The sequence below is a fragment of the Lepisosteus oculatus genome, chromosome 3 (genome assembly GCF_040954835.1).
Source record: "Lepisosteus oculatus isolate fLepOcu1 chromosome 3, fLepOcu1.hap2, whole genome shotgun sequence".
Classification (NCBI taxonomy): domain Eukaryota; kingdom Metazoa; phylum Chordata; class Actinopteri; order Semionotiformes; family Lepisosteidae; genus Lepisosteus; species Lepisosteus oculatus.
This window is the reverse complement of record NC_090698.1, coordinates 66,467,281-66,481,215: the sequence shown is the minus strand read 5'-3', so window position 1 is coordinate 66,481,215 and position 13,935 is coordinate 66,467,281. Positions and strand designations below refer to the sequence as shown.

General features: G+C 43.8%; 2 protein-coding genes across 5 annotated transcripts in view; both read left to right on the top strand.

The window, feature by feature from the left end:
* atp8b1 (ATPase phospholipid transporting 8B1) overlaps positions 1 to 7,712 on the top strand; it is a 54,239-nt gene extending 46,527 nt beyond the window's left edge. The window contains exons 21-28 of the mRNA XM_069187379.1: positions 27 to 156; positions 522 to 810; positions 1,482 to 1,705; positions 2,737 to 2,820; positions 3,274 to 3,519; positions 4,736 to 4,874; positions 5,075 to 5,205; positions 6,400 to 7,712. Of these exons, the coding sequence (XP_069043480.1) occupies positions 27 to 156; positions 522 to 810; positions 1,482 to 1,705; positions 2,737 to 2,820; positions 3,274 to 3,519; positions 4,736 to 4,874; positions 5,075 to 5,205; positions 6,400 to 6,618 (1,462 nt within the window). The 3' untranslated portion in view covers positions 6,619 to 7,712. The remainder of the gene's footprint in view (positions 1 to 26; positions 157 to 521; positions 811 to 1,481; positions 1,706 to 2,736; positions 2,821 to 3,273; positions 3,520 to 4,735; positions 4,875 to 5,074; positions 5,206 to 6,399) is intronic.
* Positions 7,713 to 11,094: 3,382 nt separating this feature from the next.
* Positions 11,095 to 13,935, top strand: part of LOC102691386 (WD repeat-containing protein 7) — a 213,404-nt gene continuing 210,563 nt past the window's right edge. For all 4 annotated transcript variants that reach the window (XM_069187378.1, XM_069187377.1, XM_069187376.1 and 1 more), the window contains exon 1: positions 11,095 to 11,226. The gene's annotated coding sequence lies outside the window, so the exon portion shown is untranslated. The remainder of the gene's footprint in view (positions 11,227 to 13,935) is intronic.

Sequence of the window (13,935 nt, the reverse complement as noted above, 5' to 3'; positions counted from 1 at the left end):
CGTATCACATTGAATTTTTTTTACAGTAAGAAGTTACAAATCAAGCAAGCGAATCGCAGGAATGCAGGGGGAGATACCGGTCGGAATAAGAAGAATACAGAACCTTTCTTTTCTCAAGATGAAAAACATGCACTAGTTATCACAGGTGGCTGGCTGGTAAGTATGGGCAGCACAAATCCATTGTTTTCTGAAAATTATTTGTACGGTGGTTGTCAATAATGATAGTTTGTCAGTATGGTTCTGATTGTTTTGTTTTTTTACCCCCAAGTGACTATATCGCACCCATGTCTTTATGAGGCGGGGCAGCCTAAAGATGCAATCTGAGTGAACCGCTTAGCTCAAGGGCACAATAGCTGTGCCCCACCCGAGATTAGAACCCGCAACCTCCCCGTTACGAGGCGCTGTCCCAACACTACCCACTGCTCCACACTGCTGCCCTATGGCAAAATGGCTGGCACGAGCATGGCTCTCAATGCGGTCTGATCTCTAACGCCGGTGGGCCGGGGTGGGTTTTTGCGCAGAATGAAATCCTGTACGAGAAGAAGAAGAAGAGGAGGAGGCTGAGGCTGAAGCTGCGCAGGAATGGGGGCCGGGCGTCGGCCCCCTCCGAAGACGGCCTCCCCATCAGCGAGCAGGAGAAGGAGCAGCGGCAGATCGACTTCGTGGACATGGCCTGCGAGTGCAGCGCCGTGATCTGCTGCAGGGTCACGCCCAAGCAGAAGGCCAACGTGGTCAGCCTCATCAAGAAGTACAAGAAGGCCGTGACGCTGTCCATTGGAGACGGTGCCAACGACGTGAACATGATCAAAAGTAGGAGTCGAGGCCCGTCTGATGATGCCGCCTTTCATGCAAACTACTAGAATAAAGCAGCTTTAACACTATGGGATTTGAACCTGTACTGGTCTATTAACATATTTAGGGGTTTGATTAATAAGATGATTTTGGAAAGCACAGGGAGTTGTCCTCCTGCTTAGATCTGAACCGGGAGGTATCCCAAGTGATCAACAAATATTGTCCCATTCTGTCTGTCAGTGGAAAAACATTCTGGAAGCCATTCTGTACAGTCTTCCACCCCTCTCTCGCTGCGCTTTTGAAATAATAATAATAATAATAATAATAATAATTGCTTACACTTATATAGTGCTTTTCTGGACACTCCACTCAAAGCGCTTTACAGGTAATGGGGATCCCCTCCACCACCAATGTGCAGCCTCACCTGGATGATGCGACGGCAGCCATAGTGCGCCAGAACGCCCACCACACATCAGCTCTCAGTGGGGAGGAGAGCAGAGTAATGTAGCCAATTCATAGAGGGGGATTATTAGGAGGCCATGATTGGTAAGGGCCAGTTGGAAATTTGGCCAGGACACTATTGTCCCCTCTCGACCGGCCAGCGTCTTCAGATTCCGTTCTGGCGCAGCAGGAAAACGCCGGGTGTCTTTGTGCGAAGTGCCTCCTGATTCCCTGCCCCTCTCGCGCAGCGGCCGACATCGGCGTGGGGATCAGCGGACAGGAGGGGATGCAGGCGGTCATGTCCAGCGACTACGCCTTCGGGCAGTTCCGCTTCCTGCAGAGGCTGCTCCTGGTGCACGGCCGCTGGTCCTACATCCGGATGTGCAAGTTCCTGCGCTTCTTCTTCTACAAGAACTTCGCCTTCACGCTGGTCCACTTCTGGTACTCCTTCTTCAGCGGCTATTCCTCTCAGGTGAGGAAGCCTCTAAGGCGTGCATTGGCCAACAGTGTTCCACTGGATTCACTTCAGTCTATGTTGATGAACCACTTATTGCTAAGAACTTGTGGGAACATCGTTTTGATTCTCAGTGGAAGATTTCTACAGTTCTAATAAACAGCATAAAGCGCTTGATCGCCATTATATTCACATGAGGGGTGCTTATTAAAAATATTTTACCAGGGCCCTTCTGCTGACAGATAAGCAGGATGAGCAATTATGAGTAAATACACTCATACCCCGGTATCCAAACCTAATTAGTTCCTGAACATCTGTTTGGAAGGCGGGCGATCGTAAATCGAAAATAAAAATTCCATTATTTCTTCTGGGGACATTTCCACCGCGTTCCGAACCGCAGACAAGTTCACTCAAAAACCACCCTAAACATACAGACCATTATAGCAAGCTTAGTGAACAACACAGTTCTACTCAAATAAGCCAACCATAGCTGTAAAATAATGAATGAAATCATATTTACATTTTTCATTCTTTTGTAATAGATCGCTATCCAAAGCGATCGGCTTGAACGATGTGCATTGTCATCGATTATTACACTACAGAATCTTTTTCTCTTCCTTAAGACCCCATGATGAACAGCAACTAAAAAAACAAACCCCCAAAAAACACTTTGAAAATGAGAGCACAAACTTTTGCTGTGATCGATAACAAAACACTGCTGCATCGTGGCGTCCTCACCCCACAATGCCTTGCGCATGCGCAGAAAGAAAGCTGTTCAGTGGAGCTGGACTCAGATGTTTGCAGAAGGTTCTCGGCCAAAATTGTTGACTTTCGAACGTCAAAATTTCGTTCTTATAACGAATTACAATTCTTCAGGTTCAGATTAGTGAAAATTCGTATAATGATCATTCTTATACAGGAGTATAATAAAGGAAAATAAAGGCTGAATTCTGAGGAAGACTGACTCTGTAATGAAATGATAAACTTGTATTTCGGAAGACTGACATGCTTGATGTGTATATATATTTCCCCCATCTTATTTTTCTCAGGTTGCCTATGAGGACTGGTTCATTACGCTGTATAATGTTTTGTACAGTAGTCTTCCAGTTCTGCTTGTGGGTTTACTCGATCAGGTGTGTTCCGTATGCATGAAATAATCTAAATTATTTGTCTTTTACTTAAATTGTAAAAATCCTCAGTTCTGTATGTCACTCAATTCACTAGTAGAAGTCTGCCCTGTTCATTTTTTACATTTATTATCTTCACTTTTTGTTCTATTCTCTATATATCACTGTCACTCTATTCCTCAGTTTTATATATGTTTAACTCTTCTGCTGTATCAAGCTTTTATACGACGCCTTTCAAGGAAAGGTTCACAAAGTATACATTACAACCCATTCAAATCCAATCGAATCCAGTAGTGTATGTATAGAGCTTAAACATAAGAAGATAAAAATAGAAGCAGATAAATGTTTGCAAATTTAATCAACTTTTGCACAGAAGTGCAATGAGATTTCCATACATAATGGTGTGTGTCCAGTATGTGAGTGTGCTGATAACTGACATTTTTTGTTTTTGTTTTTAAGGATGTTAATGACAAACTGAGCATGCGGTTTCCGAAACTCTATTTGCCGGGAAAAGAGGGAGTACTGTTCAATTACACGAACTTCTTCATCAGTTTATTCCACGGCATATTTACCTCGCTGATCATCTTCTTCATACCATACGGTGCATTTCTACAAACCATGGGGCAGGATGGAGAAGCACCTTCTGACTACCAGTCGTTTGCAGTGGTGACTGCCTCCTCTCTGGTCATCACTGTCAATCTGCAGGTACCTTCCACATCACCAGTTCCTAGGTGTCTCCCCTTTTATCTGAGACAAATGCACAAAGTGGTTTGAAACGTATTGGTGTTGTAGGCATGGTTCTTTGGCTTAATATAAAATCGTAGATGGAAGGGTCTCTGGTTAACCACTCTGTGCCAGAGGTCAGTTACAACAAGACCTCTTGCTTCAATTAAAGTAATAAAATTTCACCAGTTTATATTAGAAATGATGAATGTGGAATGAAAATGGTAGCACATGTGAAATGGGCCAAATGGGGCCCGTCTGGTTTGTAACATCTAGCCCCCTTCTCAGTTAATTTCAAGGGTCTCATCCTCTTGTTTCTTGAATGAAAACCAGGGTATTGGCTTCAACTGCATGGCTGAGTGGCTTGTTCTTGACTCCCACAACCCTTTGGGTAGAGACGTGCCTCCCTTTTTTTCTTGGTCTTAAATGTACTTCCGCATCGTTTCCACTTGTGCCCTCCATTTCTTGTTTCATTAGCATTAGCGAAGTAGCAATAGCCTGGTTATTGTTATTTCCATTAACCTAAAATTCTAGACTTCACCGGAGTACGAGGGGCGTTGGCCCCGAGCAGTGGGTTATGATTTGTGGCACTCTATCCTCTCTCCCTACGCCACTGGTGTCTCTGGGTGTCTGTCTCTGCCCCCTGTGGCTCAGCATGAGCTCCCCCTGGGGAAATACACACAATGAGGGTACTAGTGTGTCTGATACAGCTAAAAATGAAACCTGTTATGCCCCAAAGCTCTGGATATCAGTCACTTTCCCTAAACTCCTTCAAATCCACTCAAAACCTTCTTCTTTGGAAGGGCCTTTACTTAACTGGTTCTGTTCTTTATCGCTCTGCTCCTACTGTATTCAGTTCCCCCATCTACTGTCTCCTCTCATTGTGCGTATCCTGTGCATTTTTCTTTGTTGTCGCTTTGTAAAGCCACCTTTAAAGGTGCTATATAAAATAAAGTTTTTTATAATCACCTCGATTCTTACTCATAAAAGTGGAGCTTGAGGAACCTGAGGGAAGCTGTTGGCCAGCCTGCAGTTTGATGTGATTCCAGCAGGTGGCAGGAGGACTTCCTGTCACTGCACTGTAAACGGCATTGAAGCTATTCCTTAAGATGCCTGGTCTTCAGAAGAGATGGAAAATATATCCAGAGTAACTTTTTATCTGATGTTTGTACATCTCTTGGTTTTCCTCCCTTCTCAGATATCCCTTGACACATCCTACTGGACCTTTGTGAATTGCTTTGCGGTACTTGGCAGTATAGCAATTTATTTTGGAATAATGTTTGACATTCACAGCGCTGGAATCCATGTGATCTTGCCCTCAGCATTCACGTTCACAGGTTAGTGGAGATCAAGAAAAAGCATGCCGCCCAGCTCCTTATTTTGGCAGGTCAAAACTATAGTACATCATTTTCGGATACGGTAAAATTTTTAAAATAGACTAGTTCATTTATTCCGTCATCCTGAGGTGGGGGATATTACTGTGGGAAGATATGAATCCTTCCCTTTACCGGTTCAATTCCAATCTTTCTTATCTCAGGAGTGGCCTCCAACGCCCTCAGACAGCCTTACCTGTGGCTGACCATCATTCTGACCGTTGGAATCAGCCTCCTGCCCGTGATCTGCATTCAGTTTCTCTGCAAGACCATCTGGCCCTCGGAGGGTGATAAAGTGAGTGCGCAGTTTGAACTTGTGTATCGTCTAGGTCCCGAGATTAACAACACAAACTATCGGCGTATATTTTTACTAGTGTGTACAGAAAATGGCAACCACAAATATGCCATTATTTGGTTTTCTTTTTTTGAAATGTGTGAGGTTTCATAGCATGGGCTCTACAACTATACATAAAGAACTGCATTTATGTTTGTAAGTAATTTGTATTTATATATTGCATGCTGTGCTATACCAGCAAAGTCTAAGATGTTCTTTCTGCTTAACAGTCAAGACAGTTGTAACATGAGATTAATATGACAAGTACAATATGTTTTTTTTGTTGGGTAATCCATGCATACTTTTGATCACATGAGGACAAAAACGTACTCTGTTCTCATCCCAGTGTCATCAAGTGACCATACCTGTAGGTATTGGGACATATTCACTTTAAGCACAACTCAAGAGTGTAAAACACGGTGTGTGGTTCAAGATCCCTTTGACGCAGACTTCACGAAAACTGTAACCCTTTGGGTTCACCAAACTGAAACGCTTTGCCAAGTTTTTCTTCATTTTGTTGTAGAATCCATGCTCAAGTGGATTTAAATCTAGAGATCCGGAGACTGGATTTACCCAGCCTAAGATCTATTTTTTTCCCCTGTTGAGCTCCTTGATGACATTGCCTGTACGTTTTGAGTCCTTGTCATACCGCACGGTGAAATGCTGTCCACTACGTATTTCACTGCGTTCTTCTACACAAATAGTAAAAAAAAGTTCAAGAAACAACAGGGGGAAAAAAAGAAAGTCATCTGCACTCATTAGTTGCAATACAGTTGACACAGTCATCAATAAAGACTAGGGAGTCCATTCCCTGCTATTATCTAAAGTGTTAGTCCAAAGTAGCATTAGTAAAGTGGTCAACACTTATACATAAAAGTACAGACTACTCAGTCTCGATTGTCTCGAATCTAATGGCCAGTATTTCTTTGGACTCTGCTACGTCTGTTAAACCTCGGGGATGGCACTGCCTGACCCTGGACTAGCTACGCTAGGTATGTCATGGCTTTAGTATAAGAAGAAAGCACGTCAATTTAAAAAAAAAAAAAAAAACCCCAACAACTTACAAGTTTGCAGCAAGCATGCGTCGCTGTAGTTTCTTGGTCAATGGTCCGAGAGTGACCCCCCCCTCCCACCCCTGCTCTTCTCCCCCACCAGGTGCAGAGGAGCCGAAAGAAGTACGAGGCAGAGATTGCCCCGGCTGTGAGGCCCATACCTTTCCAACGGGGCACGACCCGCCGGTCCACCTATGCCTTCTCTCACTCGCGGGGGTACGCCGACCTCATCGCCTCCGGCCGCAGCATCCGCAAGCGGACGGTGGCCCGGAGAGCGCCGCCCGGCCGCATTCAGGAGATGCCACACGCCGAGTCCGGCTGAGGGCTGGGCGGCCGCAGCAGCGGGACGTTCACACAGCCGGGAATTGCATAGAGGAGACGATATTTTTATAACGGAGCATTATCTATTTTTCTCAGGACTTGTCTTTTTTTTTCTTCTTTTCCTGCCCCCCCACGCACTCCCGCCACTGCCTCAGCCTGAAGACTTAATGCCTTCTCTCACGGCTTCAGTCCCAGATATGTCGTCGGGTCTACTGGTTTCTTGTTTTTTTTTTTTTGTTTTGTTTCCTGGCGGTTCAATTTTTATCCAGCCGCGCGTTGACGAGGCTTTGGATTTCTAAGGTGGAAGGATTTAAAGGTCATAAAAGCCCCTCGGTCCTCTTTTTAACAGGCGGGTGGAGAAACACGATGTAGCTACAGGGACGTGGTTTCTTTCTAAGGGTGCAGTTTTTTGTTTTTGAAACTGGTCGGTTATTTCTGTTAAAGATCGCATCACCTCAACCCGAAACTTAATGGGAAACGACAGCTGGCACTTGCTGGCTTCTGGACTTTTCTTCACAGTTGATTCTTTTCCAGGGTGTCTGTAGTCTTTTGACTTCTGCTGTCAGTTCTCTGTGTAGTTGGACGTTTTGTACAGCCATTGCTCTGAACCAGGTCATCTAAGTTTACATCGCCCCAAAATAATTTATATAGTAGGAAGTCTAAAACGTCGCCTGTTTTGTAAACCATTGTGATTGAAAGTGTCATTTTTCAAATGCCTTAAATGTAATGAGAGGTTATACAGCTATATGATTTCCATCTTACGCCTAGTGTCTTACGGTATCTTTTTTTCTTCCCTTCTCAATCGGTGATATTGTCTACATTTTCAAACCATACATTTACCAGAAGAAAAAAAAAGTGCATTGCAGTGGAAGGAGATATGTTTAAATTGAAGCACTTACCTGTGGCATGGACAGTTTAGATGTGCAGTGGGAATTTAATGTTTTCAACTTAAAACATGGCTCTGCAGCTGATGACCAAAATCAATCTCAAACAACTGTGCTTCCTCATAGTCCCAATCCAGTGTCATGTATGTAAAACAGAACATATGTAGTTTTAATACATAAATAATAAAACATTTTTTCTGTGCATTTTAAACTTTTTTTTTTACTTTTCCTTAAACCTTAGAATTCTCTCATTACTGGGTTTATGAGCTTGGTAAAATTTTTTAAAATATTTTTACCCCCAAAATATTCGTAATATTCTTCTGTATGTAAATGTGAAATGTACTTTGTAAAATTATTGAGAGAGCCTTAATAAAAAGAGAGATGCCTACCTCACTACTTTCTTCAGTTTCTTGAGTGGGCAGATAAAACAACAGTCATCTAATTGGCAACCAATCACGCGTGTCATTTAAGTGCTCAATCAGACATGGTGGCTTGCATGAGGCGTATAGTAATAATAATAATAATTATTATTATTAATTGCTTACACTTATATAGTGCTTTTTCTGGACACTCCACTCAAAGCGCTTTACAGGTAATGGGGACTCCCTTCCACCACCACCAATGTGCAGCCCCACCTGGATGATGCGACGGCAGCCATAGTGCGCCAGAACGCTCACCACACATCAGCTATCAGTGGGGAGGAGAGCAGAGTAATGAAGCCAATTCATAGAGGGGGGTTATTAGGAGGCCATGATTGATAAAGGCCGATGGGGAAATTTGTCCAGGATGCCGGGGTTACACCCCTACTCTTTTCGAGAAACACCCTGGGATTTTTAATGACCACAGAGAGTCAGGACCTCGGTTTTACGTCTCATCCGAAGGATGGCGCCTGTTTACAGTATAGTGTCCCCGTCACTATACTGGGGCATTAGGACCCACATGAGCCGCAGGGTGAGCGCCCCCTGCTGGCCCTACTAACGGCTCTTCCAGCAGCAACCTTAGTTTTTCCCAGGAGGTCTCCCATCCAGGTACTGACCAGGCTCACACCTGCTTAACTTCAGTGGGTTAGTACTAATCTTTCAGTTTTGGGGTTGTATGATATACTGTACTTTGTTAATTCAGCCGTCCTATGGGTATCTTCCTGGTTATAGCATATTGCTTTGCTTCAGTCTGTACACCAGCTTTCACTTCCAGTGAGACAGAAGGTCAGAATTTCGGAAGGAATGACACAAGACAAAGCTCTTCTGACTCCTTTGCGTCTTTGGTTTCCAGCTGCTAACTGATCTCAGAAAGTCATCCAGCTGATTAGAGAAGGCTCCATTTTTGTCATCTTTAATGACTTTGCGGAGCAGTTGATACCCAACACTTGTGACTGAAAACGAACAGTTAATTAATAATGACAGAGAATTCCTTACCCTTATATTGAGCTGTTCACTTCACTTCACCCAAACAGCTTCGCGGGTAACGGGGACTCCCCTCCACTCCAATGCGCACCTCCACTTGGATGACGTGATGGCCGCCAGAGTTGACCAGTATGCTCACTCCCACCAGCTGAAGCCAGTTAGGAGGCTTTGCTGGTGAAGGCCAGTGGGAAATTCAGCCAGGAGACTGGGGTAACACCCATACCATTTTCAAAAAACGCCCTGGGATTTTTAATGACCACAGAGAGTCAGGACCTCGGTTTTACATCCCATCTGAAGGATGGCGTCTTTCTACAGTATAGTGTTCCCGTCACTATACTGGGGCATCTGGACCCACGCAGACCTCAGAGTGAGCGCCCCCTGCTGGCCCCTCTAACACTTCTTTCAGTAGCGATTTGGATGACGGGCAAGATGAATGTGGGAGCCTTAAGGTGGTTTTCAAACTGGAAAACGCTAATTCAGTTGAATACTTTATTCCCGTTCAATACAATGACAATAGGCAATTCAAAACTTTCTGGGGATTTGTCCTAATGCAGCCCAGATATAAACAATGAAAACCCATAATACTCTTACACATATGGAGCATGTTATTTCATCAGTCCGAGGTCTGCTCCACTTATACTTGCATTCACTCTCATCTAATCCTTGAAACATCCATGATCGACATATTGAGGTGCCCAATGTCCTCTAGATCAGTGCTGTTTCAGAACCAATCGGTACGACAAGTTGCTCTGAAACCTCTTCACCGAAGGGAGAAGTTTAAAAAAGGATCTTTCTCACGCCTGTCATTTCCCACAGCCTCCAGTTGTGCTGCAGCGGTGGTGCTGCCGTCTTTGTAGGCTTTGTATGTTCCATGCCTGCCCTTACTGTTGGCAACCGCATGCTGTTCTGGTTGAGCAGAGGGGCGGGCTGGTGCTTGGGCTCCTATTCGTAGTCACACACAACTGCTGGTTTTCACTTCTGCAGAGCTGAAGTACCTAAGCAAAGCCTTAACTGAACGAAGAGTTTTGGAGTATTTGCCAGGATTCTTCCTACCGAAATGCGTGGGATTCTGTTTTGCTTCTGAAACGCAGAAAAGGCAACCACCAACGTGTTTAAGCAAATGAAAGAGTTTAGTTTTTATTCTATTAACAAGTCAATTAAGGGGTCCAATTGTCTAACTGAGAGCTGAGCTACAACACACCCCAGCAGGTGAGTAGTCCTCCAGGACCAGGACTGGAAAATCCCTGGTGATTCATGAAAACACGGACCCACAGAGTCCCTGGAGCTTTCCGCCAGAGTGCTGTCCACTCAGACTGACACAAAGCACAGTGCCTGGCTTCAACCTCAAGAGCTTTGGAGAGCTACCCCGAGAGATACTGAATCAGACTGGCACAGATACAGAACAATGACCTTTGGGAGCCCCACGCAGAAGAATTCACAAGTTTGCATATTTGCCTAGTTAATTTACACTTTGCTGGTACACTTATCTCCTTGTTACAGCCTGTACCTATCTGCCCTAGGAGCAGTTGCAATCAATATATTATGCATAGGCATAGGTTTGTCGGTTAACATTTAAACATCTGAGTGGACTGGGATAAGATTGGTCAATAAAAGTTTTACAGAAACAGACATGGTAACCGCCTTTGCAGTCATAGACAGTGAATACGCTCAAGGCATAACCTCAGTATGAGTCCTCTTCATATTAATATTATTAACCCTTCTGAGTTAGTGTTCGGTATGATTCGAGTCTTTAAAAATGAATGTATTTCAATTTCATGTAGTTCAATTTTGATTAAAAAGAGGCAGAGAAGAAAATAGAGACCTTGTTAACGAAAAATCGTTCTCATCTGACTTATCTGGTTAGATAAAATATCATCATCCTTCATCCATCGATAATCACTAACCGTACATGGCTGTGTTCGCCTGCAAGATACACCCCCAGTTTGTTCTGTTCATTTGCACACTCTCTTTGTATTCTTCATACTGAATGGCAAACACCTGTCTACGTATGTCTCTTTACGTACAACAGACACTAAACATGTATAATTACAGCATGTCGTGAGATTCATTACAAAAAACACAAAACAATTACGTAGTCCACCACATCAAACATGGCCGCCCATCCGCTCCGCTTCGACTTTTCAGCAGTTCTACTTTACGGCAACGTGTCCTCGTAAAGCTGTAGACAAATCAGCTGACTGGAGAGTAATTTCCGACGGTGATAAACACGAGAAATAGAACTGACTTTGTTGGTTTCTCTAAAAACACTACAAATCCTGTCAAAGACAGGATATGCGCCACTAGAATTGTTGTCTCTGACTGGTGAGTAATTTCGTTTGTTGGGCGAAGAACTCGGCAAGAAGAAATGTGTCAATTCAGGTTTATTATGAGGGAAAGCACAGATAATATGGGCTTTAATTAATTAACATTGAAAGTGTAGCGGGGTGCCTTTTATGGACTGCGGTTATGTGTGAACGTGTAGCGACTACATTTTATTCTTTATGAACAAACATTCAGAAGCGGTGGAAGAATGGACAGTTTTGACATTTATCAAGTTGGTGTTTAAATGGTCACAAAAAACACGTAAGATGTGTGAAGGACGTTAGGAGAAACTGAACAAGTTACTATCAGGTGATGCTGTCTTACCGTTTTCCATTTATCATGTACATGTGAATAAAGTCGTTTACTGAGATATTTTGAAACGAGAGAAAGTGTAATATTTCCTACGTGGTACTGTATTGCAGCTAATTTAATCCTAGTTTAAATTGTCTAGTTTTTATTATTTTGCATTTAAGATTTTGCTTGTCTTTTGCAAACAAAATCTAAGCTAAGACCTTTACATGAAACATATAATGCAGGGGTAGCTGCAGTCTAGGTAGACGTGCCGAAAACCACGTCACGTTGTTATTATTTACTTTAATGTGATCTGTGGCATACAGAAGGTGAAATCTGGCTCGCCAGACAGCAAATAGACACCAGACAAACGTACCTCTGTTCCAGGCCATTGATGCAAACTGCCTATATACAGCCTACGTACCAAAGATAGTTCTAAATCTAAGAGTATGATTTACGATTGGATAGCTTGCTTTTATTTGCCTGCTAAGAAAGTATTTGCTATCTAGGTCTAGGATGGAAAGCGTGCGTAAATTACACTTTCTCCATAAGAATGTAATTCTCGCTGCCGCACTGTAGTAGGCAAATAAGACTGATTTTAGCATCCCCAACTTTAACACGCTGCGGGCGAAGTACTGCGTTGCTTTTTCAACTGCTTAGAATCGGCTTGGTCATGCTTTGATCTTTAGCCAGATAAACTAATCTGCATCCTTTGCATGTGTGGATATTTCAAGATTCAAATATAGCATGAAGGCATCCTCAAGGGCGAGAATCGCATTTTACAGCATAGAAAGGATCAGGAGAGAGAGATTGCAAATGAAACGCGAAACGTTTTACTTCGAAGCATGATACTTAATTAGTGTCTTCTTTGACCAACGTGTTTGCAGAGAACATTCGGTGTTGTCCGCCTTCCAAGACCGACAGCTTTGGACCAGAACAGATGACCTCTCTGTCTGGGGTCCTCTTATCACTGGGGGGGACTAGTCCTAGTCTCACATCCATTCTTTGTGTTGTTGTCCTGGAGCTGTAAAGCATGGACATAGGAGATAAAGGGAGCCACTTAATAATAATATAATTGCTCACACTTATATAGCGCTTTTCTGGACATTCCACTCAAAGCGCTTTACAGGTAATGGGGACTCCTCTCCACTACCACAAATGTGCAGCATCCACCTGGATGATGCGATGGCAGCCATAGTGCGCCAGAACGCTCACCACACACCAGCTCTCAGTGGGGAGGGGAGGAGAGCAGGGTGATGAAGCCAATTCATAGAGGGGGATTATTAGGAGGCCATGACTGGTAAGGGCCAATGGGAAATTTGGTCAGGACGCCGGGGTTACACCCCTACTCTTTTCGAGAAACACCCTGGGATTTTTAATGACCACAGAGAGTCAGGACCTCGGTTTTACGTCTCGTCCCCGTCACTATACTGGGGCATTAAGACCAACATGGACCGCAGGGTGAGCGCCCCCTACTGGCCCCACTGACACCTCTTCCAGCAGCATACCGAAACCATAATTATCCTGCAGCTAGGATCACACCTTCCCCCTTCTCTTAACGACAGACTACTCTTCTTCTAAATTTTCTCCATTCATAGGAGGTTTCATTTCACACCTCTCTACACCTATTCTGACTTCACACCTCCTGACTGGCCTCTCTTTCTGTCCCCTGCTCCCGCCTCTCGCTCCTCCTCTCTCCCAGCCTTTGTTCTCCTGCCACTTTACCTTTGCTTACTATCTTGTCTCTCTCACACCTGAAGAAGGCTCCACTGCCGAAATGTTGTTGTCTTTTTCTTTTCTTTTTTAGCATGGAAAAACTATTACTTGTTCCTTTGCAGCCTACGCATGGTGACGCAGCTCCCCACCTGAACTAATACTGTGTCTGCATCTGCCCTTGCTTTCTGTGTCTAAACTTGAGAGTCTGAATTGGGATAAGGCCGTTTGGAAGTGGCAGGAGACCTAGGTGTTTTTGTTTTGGTTTCTAGGGTGTATACAACTACTTGAGATGGCTGAAGTAGTTCAAGTAGGGAGCTGTGTCAGCATGCGTAGGCTGCAAAGGACCCAGTAAAGGTTTATTCCCCGATGAAAAGAGAAGTCACACCCGAAGAAGGCTCCACAGCCGAAACGTTGTTTGTTTTCTTCTCTTTTCAGCATGGAATACACCTTTACTTGTTACTTTAGATGGCTGTTTAGGTCATTTCTTTTTATTCTTGTTTGCCTGATAATGCAGAGATCATCTTGTCCTCACGTTCAGTGAGACTGCACCAAGTGCTGCATGTAATGAAATTTGCATTCAGAAAAACTGTGCAAACCTGTCTGAACACGTTTTGTGACTGATTCCTAACTGACATTGCGAATTTCAGATCAATTCTTCATGTCCCCCTTTTTTCTTTCAGAGGGTTTTATTTTCCAGTGTCG